This window comes from Myiozetetes cayanensis, unplaced genomic scaffold, assembly GCF_022539395.1.
Source record: "Myiozetetes cayanensis isolate MyiCay16 unplaced genomic scaffold, myiCay2020 scf28, whole genome shotgun sequence".
NCBI lineage: Eukaryota > Metazoa > Chordata > Aves > Passeriformes > Tyrannidae > Myiozetetes > Myiozetetes cayanensis.
In genome coordinates this window covers 1606702-1619484 of record NW_026087499.1, presented here as the reverse complement: position 1 = coordinate 1619484, position 12783 = coordinate 1606702, and the positions used below count along the sequence as shown (strand labels likewise).

The 12783-nt window shown below is 49.2% G+C and overlaps 2 protein-coding genes and 1 long non-coding RNA gene across 8 annotated transcripts in view; 2 read left to right on the top strand and 1 right to left on the bottom strand.

Annotated features, from left to right (window-relative positions):
- The window catches only part of PRKCZ (protein kinase C zeta), a 32524-nt gene extending 26937 nt beyond the window's left edge, over nucleotides 1-5587 (top strand). For 5 of the 6 annotated variants that reach the window (XM_050322277.1, XM_050322278.1, XM_050322280.1 and 2 more), the window contains 3 exons: nucleotides 241-330; nucleotides 2716-2831; nucleotides 3018-5587. In XM_050322277.1, coding sequence (XP_050178234.1) covers nucleotides 241-330; nucleotides 2716-2831; nucleotides 3018-3105 — 294 coding nt within the window. In that variant the 3' untranslated portion in view covers nucleotides 3106-5587. The remainder of the gene's footprint in view (nucleotides 1-240; nucleotides 331-2715; nucleotides 2832-3017) is intronic. The other variant, XR_007629800.1, reaches the window with a different exon arrangement.
- Nucleotides 339-2702, top strand: LOC126643712 (uncharacterized). Its single transcript, XR_007629801.1, has 3 exons — nucleotides 339-1981; nucleotides 2131-2531; nucleotides 2583-2702. It is a non-coding gene; the product is annotated as an uncharacterized LOC126643712 (long non-coding RNA).
- On the bottom strand, nucleotides 5116-9607 carry FAAP20 (FA core complex associated protein 20). Its single transcript, XM_050322283.1, has 4 exons — nucleotides 9471-9607; nucleotides 8277-8424; nucleotides 7043-7637; nucleotides 5116-6581 (listed from the first exon to the last, which is right to left on the bottom strand). The coding sequence occupies exons 1-3, from the start codon at nucleotides 9566-9568 to the stop codon at nucleotides 7059-7061; spliced, it is 825 nt and encodes a 274-aa protein (XP_050178240.1). The 5' UTR covers nucleotides 9569-9607; the 3' UTR covers nucleotides 5116-6581; nucleotides 7043-7058.
- Nucleotides 9608-12783: the final 3176 nt, after the last annotated feature.

Here is a 12783-nt window from a genome sequence, read left to right as displayed (position 1 = left end):
ATATGAATTATGCATTACTAAATAAATCTCTTATTTTGAGAATTTGTAAAGTATCATTTAAAAATTAATTTTCCAAGTAACTTTTATTTTAAAACAACAAGAACGAGAATGCCGTGCTGGCTGTGGTGTGTTTGCCCCAGCAGCAGCTGGCACAGCCCTGGCAGTGCTGGGGCTGTGTGTGGGTGCTGGGAGGGTGCAGTGCTGGGGCTTGCAGGGTGTAACACGGTCCATGTCCCCCAGGATCCCAAAGAAAGGCTGGGCTGTCAGCCCCAGACAGGCTTTGCTGACATCAAGTCCCACACGTTCTTCCGCAGCATCGACTGGGATCTGGTGAGAGCCACTGCTCGTGTGGGGGTGTGCTGGGGAGAGCTGCTCTGCTGTGTCCACTGTGTGCATGTGAACACCCCCTGCAGACAGGAGTGCAGCTCACAGCTGGGAGAGCTGCTCTGCTGTGTCCACTGTGTGCATGTGAACACCCCCTGCAGACAGGAGTGCAGCTCAGAGCTGGGAGAGCTGCTCTGCTGTGTCCACTGTGTGCATGTGAGCACCCCCCTGCAGACAGGAGTGCAGCTCAGAGCTGGGAGAGCTGCTCTGCTTTCCCTGGGGGTGGAGAGCCAGGCTTGCCTTCATCACCCCCATGGAAACAGCTTTGTTCCACCACCAGAAACCTGACCTGGCTTCCCAGCTCTGAGGATGGCTATGGCTTGGGGGGTATCACTTCTAAAATGTGAGTTTTGGATGACATGAAAGCGCTGGTGGGACCGTTTATTCCCTGGGTGCAGACTGTGCAAAAAGCCAGCCCTTTGGAATGCTGTCCCAGCACCTCATTGCTCCTGGGGATCAGAAACCTCCTCTGCCTTGCCAGGGATGTTTGTGGGTGATTAACACAACTCACAGATGGGGTCAACTGTCAGGATTGCCAATTCCATCACTCCTAAAATCAGGGTCACTCAGGGTTTAGGAAGCTGAGGAGGTGTGAGCAGCATCAGTCCCTCTGTTCAGGATGTGGCCTGTGAGCAGTGGGGTTGTTTATGAAGGGTCTCTCTTGCTCTCAGGTTTTCTTTGGTACTGCTGCTGTGAGGGAGGTTCTTGGATCCTGGGGGAGTAGATGACTTGCATTTCAGTGGGTTTGCAAGCATAAAATTGTATTGAAATTGTTGGGTTTTTTTAATCTGCTGCTACTTGGTAATTGTGTTCCTTCTGTCTTCAGCATGGAAAGCATCCCAGAAATGACATCCTAATGTTTGTTGGCACTTGAGCAGTAGAACTGCTCAGTCAGGAGCACTCCCCTATCAGCACTGTGTTTTTAATACCCAGCTAACAGTTGAAAAGCAGGGATGCAGTATTCCATGGTCCTGGGGAGCACAGGAAGGGGCAGCAGGGCTGCAGTGACACGAGAGGTTCAGGGCAGGGTTTTTTAAAAAACCAGGAAATACTGAGGTGATCTGTTTTGTGATATGATTAAGGAGAGTGCTGCTCGGGAGGATCAACACATCAGATAAATTTAAAGCTAAATCTCAAATAAGTGTTGGGAAATACATTCAGGAGAAAATGAAAAACTACTTGGAAAGCTTTTTTAGTTATTGGAATCTTGTACTCACCCCCTCCATTTCAAAGGAAAATTTTGACTTAAAAGCTTTTCCAACTCTTTTCAAGTTGAGACAGAAGGAAAGGAGTCCAATGCTGACTAAAAACTCCTTCTGTGCAGCTTGAGCTACATGGAAAAATAAATACAGGGAAAGGGAACACGCGGAGCAGGAACATTTCTCCTGGTTTAGTCACCAGAGCTGTGTGTGGAGCTCCTCACACTGCTCAGTGTGCTCAGGATGGCTCAGGGCTGCTGAGTGCAGTGCTGGGTGCAGCCTGGCAGCTTAGGAGAGCACTGCAAGGGTTGAATTGTTGGGGGTTGTGCTGTCAGACACAGCTGAGGTGTGCTGGGTCTGTTGAGTTGTTGGGGGTTGTGCTGTCAGACACAGCTGAGGTGTGCTGGGTCTGTTGCATTGTTGGGGGTTGTGCTGTGCAGAGCTGAGGTGTGCTGGGTCTGTTGCATTGTTGGGGTTGTGCTGTCAGACACAGCTGAGGTGTGCTGGGTCTGTTGCGTTGTTGGGGGTTGTGCTGTGCAGAGCTGAGGTGTGCTGGGTCTGTTGAGTTGTTGGGGGTTGTGCTGTGCAGAGCTGAGGTGTGCTGGGTCTGTTGCATTGTTGGGGGTTGTGCTGTGCAGAGCTGAGGTGTGCTGGGTCTGTTGAATTGTTGGGGGTTGTGCTGTGCAGAGCTGAGGTGTGCTGGGTGTGTTGAGTTGTTGGGGGTTGTGCTGTGCAGAGCTGAGGTGTGCTGGGTCTGTTGAATTGTTGGGGGTTGTGCTGTCAGACACAGCTGAGGTGTGCTGGGTCTGTTGAATTGTTGGGGGTTGTGCTGTCAGACACAGCTGAGGTGTGCTGGGTCTGTTGCATTGTTGGGGGTTGTGCTGTCAGACACAGCTGAGGTGTGCTGGGTCTGTTGCATTGTTGGGGGTTGTGCTGTGCAGAGCTGAGGTGTGCTGGGTCTGTTGAATTGTTGGGGGTTGTGCTGTCAGCAGAGCTGAGGTGTGCTGGGTCTGTTCCCCGGCCTGTGCCCCATGTGACGTGGGCACTGATGCTCCTCTGCATTGGCACTTGGGGCAGTTGGTTTGGTGTCCCATTCCATGTCCTGATTTCTGCTCTCCCGTGTCTCTGTCAGCTGGAGAAGAAGCAGACGACCCCTCCGTTCCAGCCGCAGATCACGGACGATTACGGCTTGGACAACTTCGACACGCAGTTCACCAGCGAGCCCGTGCAGCTCACCCCGGACGATGAGTACGTGCTGCTTCCCCCACCCGCCTGCAGTGACCACTCAGTAACCACTGGGTGTGTCAGGCACTGCAGAGGGGCTGTGCTGGCTCAGGGCAGAGCTGTGTCACAGTGAACTCACACTGCACCTGCCTGTCTTGCATCACTTACACTGCTCCGGTGAACTAAACCCCTGCTTCCTTTGTTTTTCAGAGATATCATAAAGCGAATAGATCAGTCAGAATTTGAAGGATTTGAATATATTAATCCATTGTTGCTGTCAACAGAAGAAACAGTATGAAGGGCTGAGCTGGTTGGGGACAGTGTGACTGCCATTAATTTATCCTTAACTCCAGTATATGCATGCGAGGCTGGGACTGCTCACTCGGGATGGAGACCAATGATCTGAAAACAAATCTGCTGCTGCAAATCAAAGAAGAGAGTAACGCTTTTGGTGGGTGTCCTCTGCCACTTAGTGATTCCTGAGTTCTGGGCACTGACACAACTGGCTTCATTAATGAAGGAATTTGCATTTTGTGCCTGTTTCATGAAGGATTCAAGCGTTCATTGCATCCCTGCAAAAGGAGATCATGAGAAACTTTGAGATCCACACACCTTCTACAAACATTTGATGCAATGAGCTCCCAGTTGAAGAGTATTCCAGTGTAACATCCTGAAGAATAAAGTATATTACGGTGGTGTTGAAGCTTATTTTTGATGCCTTTTTTCACAAGTGGTACCTGTCTAAACGTCTCAGATATATTTAAAAGGAGTTGTGTTTTATTAGCAATCAAAACATAAATTTGGGTACAAGATTTAAGTGCCTAAATGGATAAACTGCATTGAAGGATTATTGCATATTTGGAACGTTCTTACACCTGGTAAGTTCTGCTTGTTAATATTAAGTAACCATTTCCATCTGAAACATACAGTTCACAGCTGCAGCCTGAGGTTTAGTTGTATTTTTATGGAATTTGGAATGCAGAGTGACTCCGTGAGATTAATTCCAAATTAGAATCTACAGTATCGATTTCTAAATCTGTTGTCTTAAAACTCCAAATTTACCAAAACGTAGAGATTGAAGAAAACTAAATTTGCACACACAGGATTTCTGAACATACTTAAGCAGTGCCTACACCTACAATGATGTTGTGTTGTATATTAGATTTTTGAGAAGTATTTTTATCAACAGTACAAATATTCAGAAGTAGAGCAAAAGCATAATAAAGCATAGCCTTAAAGTTTAAGTAGTAAATCTAGAATAACCATAAGATAAAATCCATTTTCCTGATAAAGCACACCTCCTACTTCTGTAAACTGTCTGCTTTCCTCAGTGTCCATTAACAACTCTCGCTCTGCGCCACAGAACGGGGTGCTCAGGAAGAGCTCACATGGGAGTGGTGAAGCCCTTTAATGGCAGACAGACAAATGCCCAGAAATGGGGGACAGCAAGGACAAGGCTCAGCTCCCCGTGGGCACAGGGGGTGTCAGGGCACAGGGGGTGTCGGTGTGGGGCTGACACTGCTGGGTTGTGCAGACAGGAGGGAAAGGAGCCTGTGGGGAGGAAGCCAAGGAGAGAGCTGAGCCCTGGCCCCTCCCTGCTGTGGCCAAGGCAGGAGCGATTGGGACGCTGTCACTTTGTTTCCATTAACCTCTGGTTTTCTCAGGGTACAGCATTGCATTCGGTGCTGAACATGACATCTTTGGGATTCCCATCCAAGTCATGAGGTGCTAGGACCAGACTGCCAAAACATTGAAGTAATTAATCACTGATTAACAATCTGTTTTGTATCCCCTCATTAGCCACAATTATGCAGACCTGTGGTTGTTGAGTTCTAGGAATCCCATTCAGGTTTCAGTTGGGGGTTTCTCTGTTGGACTGTAGCTTTTCATATTAAGCAAGATGTGTTTTAATCAGCACTAAATAATTTAACTAGTAAGAAGTACTTGCCTCAAATGCCTGGACTTTAGATACTTTATTATCTACTAAAGGCAACATTACCTTTTAAATGTAATCTGACATTTTTTTAATTACTCCCTTTCCCCCTTCTCCCTCTTACTTTATTTACCCTGAATAACTTCTCTTTCAGTGTTTTCAGCTCCCCTGGTACTAAAGGTGATCAGGAGTGATCAGAGTGACTGCAGGCAGCTCATGAGTGGAAAAGTGACAGGTTAAGCTGTCCTTTGACATGCCAGGGCATGGAACTTTAAACTGGAAATATTAAGAAATGTGGGTTGGGGGTTTTTTTAACCTTTTTTTCTAGGTTTCAGAACATTTTGGGAGGGAGGGAAGGAAGAACAGGAAGACACATTTTGCTAAACAAACATTGTAAAGACTACTTGATTTTTATTTAAGAATTTACAGGCATTTACAATGTTGCTGTGTTGCCAAATAGTTTGCTGGGTACAAGTTTGGTTGCTCATGTGCAAGTGTTTGAATAATGTTCTGTTCATGATGAAGGGGAAATTTTTTATATAAAGTACTTGTTTTATAAATAAAAGAAAATGAAGGATGTAATTAAATGTGTGGTTTGGAAAAAAAAAATCCTAATATATTACAAATGGATCTGGTAATGATATATAGTTGTCTTATTTGAAATAGTAAATGAAATTCTAGCTAATTTAATGATTGTAAAACAGTAAATATGTTCTTGTAGTTTTGTATAATTAATTAGTTGGGATCTTTGCTGACCAGTTTTAATTGTGCAGAAGATGGTATACTAATCCATAACAGCTGAGATCATTTATATTCTTGCACATCTATTAAAGACTTTAATGAGAAAGTGAACAGACTGTTATTATTTATCAGTAACCTGGGCTGTGTCCAACGTCTGCAAGAGACCCCAGGGGAGTGGAATGCAGAGGAGCCTTCCTGGCTGCCCCTCCTGCCCCCCTGTTTGTCTGTCCCTGCCTCAGCTCAGCTGCATCCCCAGAGCAGCAGCTGAGCCCCCTCAGCCCCTCAGGCTCGGGGGGTCCCAGCCCAGCCTTGCTGGGACTGACACAGAACCCGCCCTCGGCTCAGGGACCGCCCCATTCTCCCTGTGCAGTTCAGCGGGGCTGGCCCGGTGTTCTCTCTGCAGCTTAATTAGAGCAGTCACGGTAATCACTTGATTAAACTGCTACTGACTTAGAAACCTGCCCAGGAAGGGTGTGAGTTTAGCTGGGCCCCCTCAGAGACACGAAACCTGCACCCCCTTTATATGGGTTGGGGGGTGTTTAAAATGGGTACACTCGCAGAATCAGCTGTACAACTACACCTTCCTAGATAGGAATATCATGAAAATTTCTAAGCTCACGTGACTTTTTAATTAAACTTCTTTTTACAGATTACCTGTTTAGTAAAAAATACCAGTAAACTTTCAGATGAGGGTAACAGATGTCTCTTGTGCAGCTGTTTCCTCTGCACCAAGAGCTTCCACGCTCCGCTGCCTCAGACCACGCAGGGGCTCCAGGGATTTCCAGCAGTACCCTTTTTCAGGAGTACCAGGCCTGATTTCCCTGGGGGTCTCCCCAGAGCACCATTTTCAGAACTAGAACTACTTTACCTGCATTTGAGAGGATTTAAAATAAAAAGACCCTTGACACTTGACTGCTTTGTGATCCGAAAGTTTGAGCCGAGGATGTGCTTCCTTGACACATTTTTCCTTTTCCTTTGAGAGAGGTTCATCCTTGGCCTTGTTCCTTTGCTCTCCATTCTCCTGGATTTACCACATGACATCATCTGCACTCTCAGACAAGCACCTGGCCAGGTGCCCATCGATGTCCAGCTGGGAGAGCCTGCAAACACAGGGGGTGTGCAGTGAGAAACACTCACAGTGCTTTATTGACACTTCCTTACCCTCCCTCTCACACGTGTCCTTAGGGGGGGTCACTCCTGTGCCCAGCAGAGCTGCAGTCCCTGCAGAACTGCCTTTACTGGTACCTGCTGCTGAAAGTTTTAAGGGTTGGAGGACCTGCCCAAAAGCACTTTTTCAGCATCTCTGGCAGCCCAAGTACCCTGATGTGGTGTTGGCTGCAAGGGACAGCACAGTTCCTGTTCTAGAGCAGGTACTCAGCACATGAACGGATTAAAGCAGGTAATTCTGACAGTTAAGAACTTTGCAGTACAAGTTTTTGTCTGTTTTCATTATTTTGCAAATAGGGAGTGCATCCAGAACCAGGCAGGGCTCTGTTTACTGGGAAGTTATAAAAACACCCACCAGAAGCAAAACCAAAACACAACTCCCCCTCCAACTTACGTTCCACTGAACTGCGTCAGGCACATGGGACAACTGTCGAGAGCTGCAGATCCTCCACTCCGCTTTTCCAGCCTCTCCTCGCCGCTCCCGGCCCCAGGAACGCTCCCTCCAGGCTCCCCTGCAGGCACAGCTCTGTCCTCCCCGGCTGGAACCTCCCCTGGGGCTGGGGCTCTTCCTTGCCCCTCTCTCTCCTGTCTCCCCCACCGCTCTGTGCAGCCCCTGGGAGGTGCTGCTGGGGCCTGGAAGCTCTCACAGAGCCTGGTGCCCAGGGCTGTGCAGAGCTCCTGTGTCCAGGGAGTTCTCGTGGCTCAGGACTCGCTCCAGGGTTGGAAATGCCTTTTGTGCCTTCCCCAGCTGTGGTTTTGCCTTGCTCTGTACTGGTGCCCCTGCAGGTGTCCTCAGCTGTGGGTGATAAACTGGGAAGCTGATCTGCTTGGCCCCACCCTGTACGTGACTCGTTGCTCTGGCTCTGGGAGCTGAAATCCTTGGGGTCCAGACACTGTTCCATGTGAAAAGGTGGGAATGGCACCCATGGAAAGTCTCTCATTCCTGCTGTGAAGACTTCCTGGTGTCCTGGACTCTCCTCCTCAGCACCCTACAACACACAGAGCATGCCCCAAACAGATGCAGCTCAATCAGCACATGAAGTGAACACACTGCAGATACTGAGAAGGCTGAGCTACAGTGAAGAACATTTGATTTCCATCCCTGTCCAGCACACATAAAGCAATCAAGAGCTTCCTGGAGCTGATGGAATATGTGTCTTCCCTTAACATTTCTAAATGGATACAGTGGGGACTCGGTATGTTCCAGAGAGACTGAGGACAAAAACAACCACCTCGAGACAAAAAGTGCTTTATAAGGACTGATTTCTGTGTCGTGGCCTTGCCCAGCGCTATCGGGGCGATGCCAGGGTGGTTCCTGTGTCATTAACCCTCTGTTACAGTCTGCCTTTCCCACTCCCATTCCTCAGGAAGATCCTGGTGCTCGGGGCAGTCGCCATCCCTACACAGGCCCCCTCTTCCCAGCGAAACGTTGGAAAGGATTTGCCATACTGAGAAAAAACAACCCTGTGGTAGCTGCCCTTCCACTGCTGCCACATCATTACATGTGGAGATCAAAGGGCTGGAACCTCACAGCTCGGAAGGCTCTGGCAGGTGGTTTCCCCATCATCCAGGCTGCTGCTGTTGGAAGCAGGACACAAAGTGCACAAACCAAGGATACAGCACGCTACCTTTTCCAAGAACTCCGGAAGGCTGGGCACCGTGTCCCAGTTTGTGCAGTGCAGATCTCGACTGATGTCTTTCAGTAACAAAATCCAGGTTTTTTCACACTCATTTAAGTCTTCCTTTTCAAACCAGGGACATCTGTCAGTCGACGTCCTGGAAAGACAGACACAGGGGTTTGAGGGTGGGAGAGAGGAAAGAAAAAACTCTGCATTGGTATTAGTTTGCCTCCTTTTTTCTGCAACACAAAGACATTATTTAACCTGTAAACTAATTTTTACAGCTTCCTATGACTTACATAACTTGTACTGCAATAAAAAAAAATCCAATTTTTTTTAAATTACTGTCTAAACACCCTCTTTCCTCCTTGTAACAAATGAGCTGTGGATGTTTATTACTGTCTTCACTTCCAAGTGAAACAGTGCAGTGCAGATACTGGGGTTGTTTCTCAAATACTGAACTTGACGCCTGCTGAGCACAGAAATCATGGAAATGTTTGCACTGAGGGTGGCAATTGCATTGGTTCCTACGAATTCCTGGCCATTCCCATACTGCCATTGGAAATTCTCTTTCCAAACAACTTGATTTAATGGGTCCTAGGAAGGCTTTAGGAAGTTTAACTACAAGCATTAAAAGGGTTTTATACGAGTAATGCCGTAGAAAGACAATTCCAAAGAGAAGGATGGATTGCTAATGTCACAATGCTATTTCCAGCGTTCCCGCTTCTTTCTGATGTGTTTTCTCGGATCAGTGTGCAGGAATGAAGCTGCACTGAGAAGAAATTAGAAGAAATTAGAAACTACAAGCCCTCAAAGAGCGGAGTGATGAAGCCCCTCAGCCTCTGTGGAGGGGACACGGCATGAGGGCTCGTCCCCACGGCTTCAGACAAGAACCCAGCCCCTCACTGCCTCAGCCTTCGGGCCCAGGGCCCGCTGTGCTTTATGCTGCAGCTTTGTGTCTATTTTTAAAGGCGCTACAGGGGGTGTTTTATGAAATAACCTTTAACACAGTCAGTAACGAGGCCCCGATCTGAGGGCCGCGGGTCGAGGGGGCCGTGCAGGCCCGGCCCGGGCGAGGCGCTCCGGGCTCCGGAGCCGATCTGATCCCGCCCGGTGCCCCCCGAATCCATCCCCTCCGATCCCCTCCGATGCCCGCGGTGTTCGTTGACCCGGCCCGGTGCGATCCCCCCGGCCCCGACTCACGGGCGGCGCGGGGGTGTCTCTGGGCCGGGGCCGGGGCCGGGGCCGGGCGGCGCCGCGCGGGGCTTCAGGCGCAGCTTGGCCGCTCCTTCCTCGCCCATGGCCGGGGCTCCCCGCGCCTCGCCGGGGGACGGCGCTGCGGGCGGCGAGGTCTCCTCCTCCCGCCTCCCTCCTCCTGGCCCGCCGCCACGGCCGCGCCTCTCCGCCCTCAGAGCCGCCCTCACGGCGCGGGGCGGGGAGGCTCTGAGGGCGCCCTGAGGGGAGGGCGCCCTGAGGGGAGCGCGCCCGCCCTTCCACAGGCCCGTCTCGCCTGAGGGGGCTGGTCTGCCTCGGAGAACAGCCCTGTTTGTGCTGGTTTTGGCGCTCGCCGGTGCTGTGTCCGCAGCGGTTCGGTGTGCTCGGGAGCCCCCGGCGCTGAGGGCACAAGATGGCGGCGGGCCGAGCGCTGCCGCCATGGCCCCGCCGAGCCTGGGCCGGGCCGCGGCTGCCGCTGGGCACCCAAATTACAAACACCGGCAGCCACCGCCGCTCTAACTTATTATCTTTCGGGAAAGAGTCTGAAGTGATGCGGTTTGACGTTGCTGGCGGGAATGTCGCTGGGTGACTCGAAATAAAGAGCGTGTTAGGGTGGGTTTAAAGCGCTCGTCTGGCCTTCTCAAAAACACGTCAGGGAAACGGTGACACACACTTCGTCCTCCAGCGGTAGATGAAAGAATCACAAAGTGACTCTGCTGTTTAAATTCTTCACGGTCGAATATGAGAATAATTGTGCGAGGAAATAAAAAAAATCCTGTTTGGTAACAGGTGTTTATGAGGGAGAGCGGGGTGCAAAGCGGCCTTTTCCATAAAACCGAGTTATTATTGGTAAAAAATGAATCCGAGTTCACATTCCTTTTCCGCAACTGAATTTGTGCACCACCACTGGGTGTCTGTGGACTGTTTCATCCTTGAATTCTTCCGAGCGAAAAGGAGGCATCAATATTGACTGTGCTTTAGTCACACCTGTGAATTATCATGTTGATCACACAGCCCAGCGAAAAGTCATTACTTTAACCTGACTTCAAACACGTCTTGAGATCTGAACCTTGAAAGTGGCATTTGGGTGTCAGAGTTTGAGATTCGCATTCCCCCTGGGCTGGTGGATTGAACCCGAGCGGGGACAGCTCCAGCCACGCACACCCCGTGGTTTTCCAGCTGAAGATGATCCAGTCAGTGCAGCCCAGGATCTGGGAGGCTCAGCCCAGCTTTCACCTTTCCCGTATTAACTCAGGTACTTGGTATTTCTGTGAGTCCATCATGTCTTTGACTCTATGGGATAACTGATTTCTTAACATTTATAGCATTAATGGGTCTCTTTTTTGTATAAGAGTGAGGATAAAGGTGTTGGAAGTGGGAAGTGTTTGGTTACTGCTGGGATTTGTATCAGCTTCTACAACAGACAGCCCAGCTGAAAAGTAAAAATAATAACAAATAGTCACAGCAGAGTGCCAGCATTTCAGCTGTGTGATGGGCAGACTAAAATGAGAATGAACATGGGAAAGAAATGACGGTGGAAAAGCCAGCTGCTCTCACACAGACTAACATTTTCCCACTTTAATATCTGTTACAGCTCCTGCAGTGCCAAGGGAACACCAGGACAGTCACAGTGTTCTGCCTGTCATTTTGGTTGCCATTCAGAAGCTGCTTCCCAGTGTGTGAAACGAGATCCCAGGAAATAGGTCCTCCTCTCCTCCTTTGTCGGGAAGGGCGTTCTCCCAGAAGTTGCAGGTGGAACAAGGTAAGCTGAACAGGGGCAAGGGGTGAGTTGGGATCTGAGGGTGTTAGGCCTGCTGTGGAGAGGAAGGTGATGGCAGCAGGGATGGAGCAAAGAACGGCAAGAGGGAGTGTGTGTAAATAAAGCAAAAATGGAGATTGGAGAGGGGATCGATCACGGGAGGGGTGGGAAATGAGATGACAGAGGAGGGGTAGAAATTGGATTTCACAATGAGTTGAAGAAGTGTTCCTTGGGGTTTTTGCTCAAGATCGCTGTGAATCGTGGCCCTGGCTGTGGCCACGTGGAGGCAGCAAACTATGCAGAAATGGGGATTTAATCTCTCAGACTGAGCCTCGAACACTCTTGTAGGGGTACCTGTGTCCGTGACTGCTTATGCCACAGGGCATCTTTTATTCCTGTGATGTTTGGGTTGGTGTTTTATACCGCTGTGGCAATCCTCTGCTCCTAAACCAGGTGTAGCACCCACAGGTCGCTGTTGTTAGGTGTGACCTCTCCCAGCCCAGCCCTCAGGAGTGCAGGAGTTGTTGGTGCTGAAGGGGCTGCCCTGTGGTGCCTCAGCCGGGCACTGCAGCGTTGGCAAGAGCTGTGCTGGGAGTGAACATGAAAGCTGGTTATTGTGCACTGAGGGCCACAAATGAAAGAATATGAGAAAAAGAACAGTGAAAATTATTACTGCAGCTTCTGGTTGTGAAAAGCAGCAGGGAAAACCTTGCTTCTGGAGCAGCTGGGCTTTGTGGGTGGGTTTGTGTTTTGTGGATTTAACTGAAAATGGTAAGATTTTTTGGTTATCTGTTTAATGCACACCCATTCTAACCTGGGAGGGCAGGCATGTCGTGAATGTTCTCATTCTTGCTCTACCTGTGGATTTCCAACTAGCATGCTAGAAACCTTTAGCCACTCAGGGTACTCAGTATTTATCAACTGCATCTTTCCAGAATTAATGATGTACTAAGAATATGAAGGTGAAGTGTGGACTGGGACCCGTTCTTGGCTTTGCCACTTTGCACAAGATCCTATCTACCATTTCCTCCACTGCATGGGAATCCTGTTACTTCTCACTTGACCTTGGGTCTTGCGTAATTTAATAATTAGAATGTTTTAGGAAAAAAGTTCTCCTAGGAATGCAGAGAGCAGTCTTTACCATAATCAGCCTTGGCTGGACTGGAGCCAGTGGTCAAGGGATTTGAGCCTGTGGAAGCCAGAATGCTCCTACAGATTATCTGCAGGGATTTCCTTGTAAATGGAGTGCCAGCATGTGTAGTTATCTCTTCCCCGTTGAGTCTCATCAAGCTGCACACGCTTAATCTTTACTTACATGGTCCCTGGTCCTTGCTCCAAAGTGGGCCTCAGTTTTAACTTTTGCTCTCAGGAAGAAGGGGCTATTATAACAAATTCTAATCCTTTTGCAACTCCACAATCACTAAAGCCTATAAATTGCCTGCCAAACAAACCAAGTGATCTTTTCCTGGGCTGAGGGAAAGCAGAGAGTGTAAAACGCAGGTGCCAGCATTTGCTGGGGAAGAACTGGTACATTATCAACTA

Excerpts from the sequence above, each read along its gene's own strand:
- FAAP20 (XM_050322283.1), bottom strand. The coding sequence starts at position 9,568 with ATGGGCGAGGAAGGAGCGGCCAAGCTGCGCCTGAAGCCCCGCGCGGCG. Across the intron at positions 8,425-9,470 it reads GAGACACCCCCGCGCCGCCC|GACGTCGACTGACAGATGTC; the intron begins GTGAGTCGGGGC and ends CTGTCTTTCCAG. Across the intron at positions 7,638-8,276 it reads TTCCGGAGTTCTTGGAAAAG|GGTGCTGAGGAGGAGAGTCC; the intron begins GTAGCGTGCTGT and ends TGTGTGTTGTAG.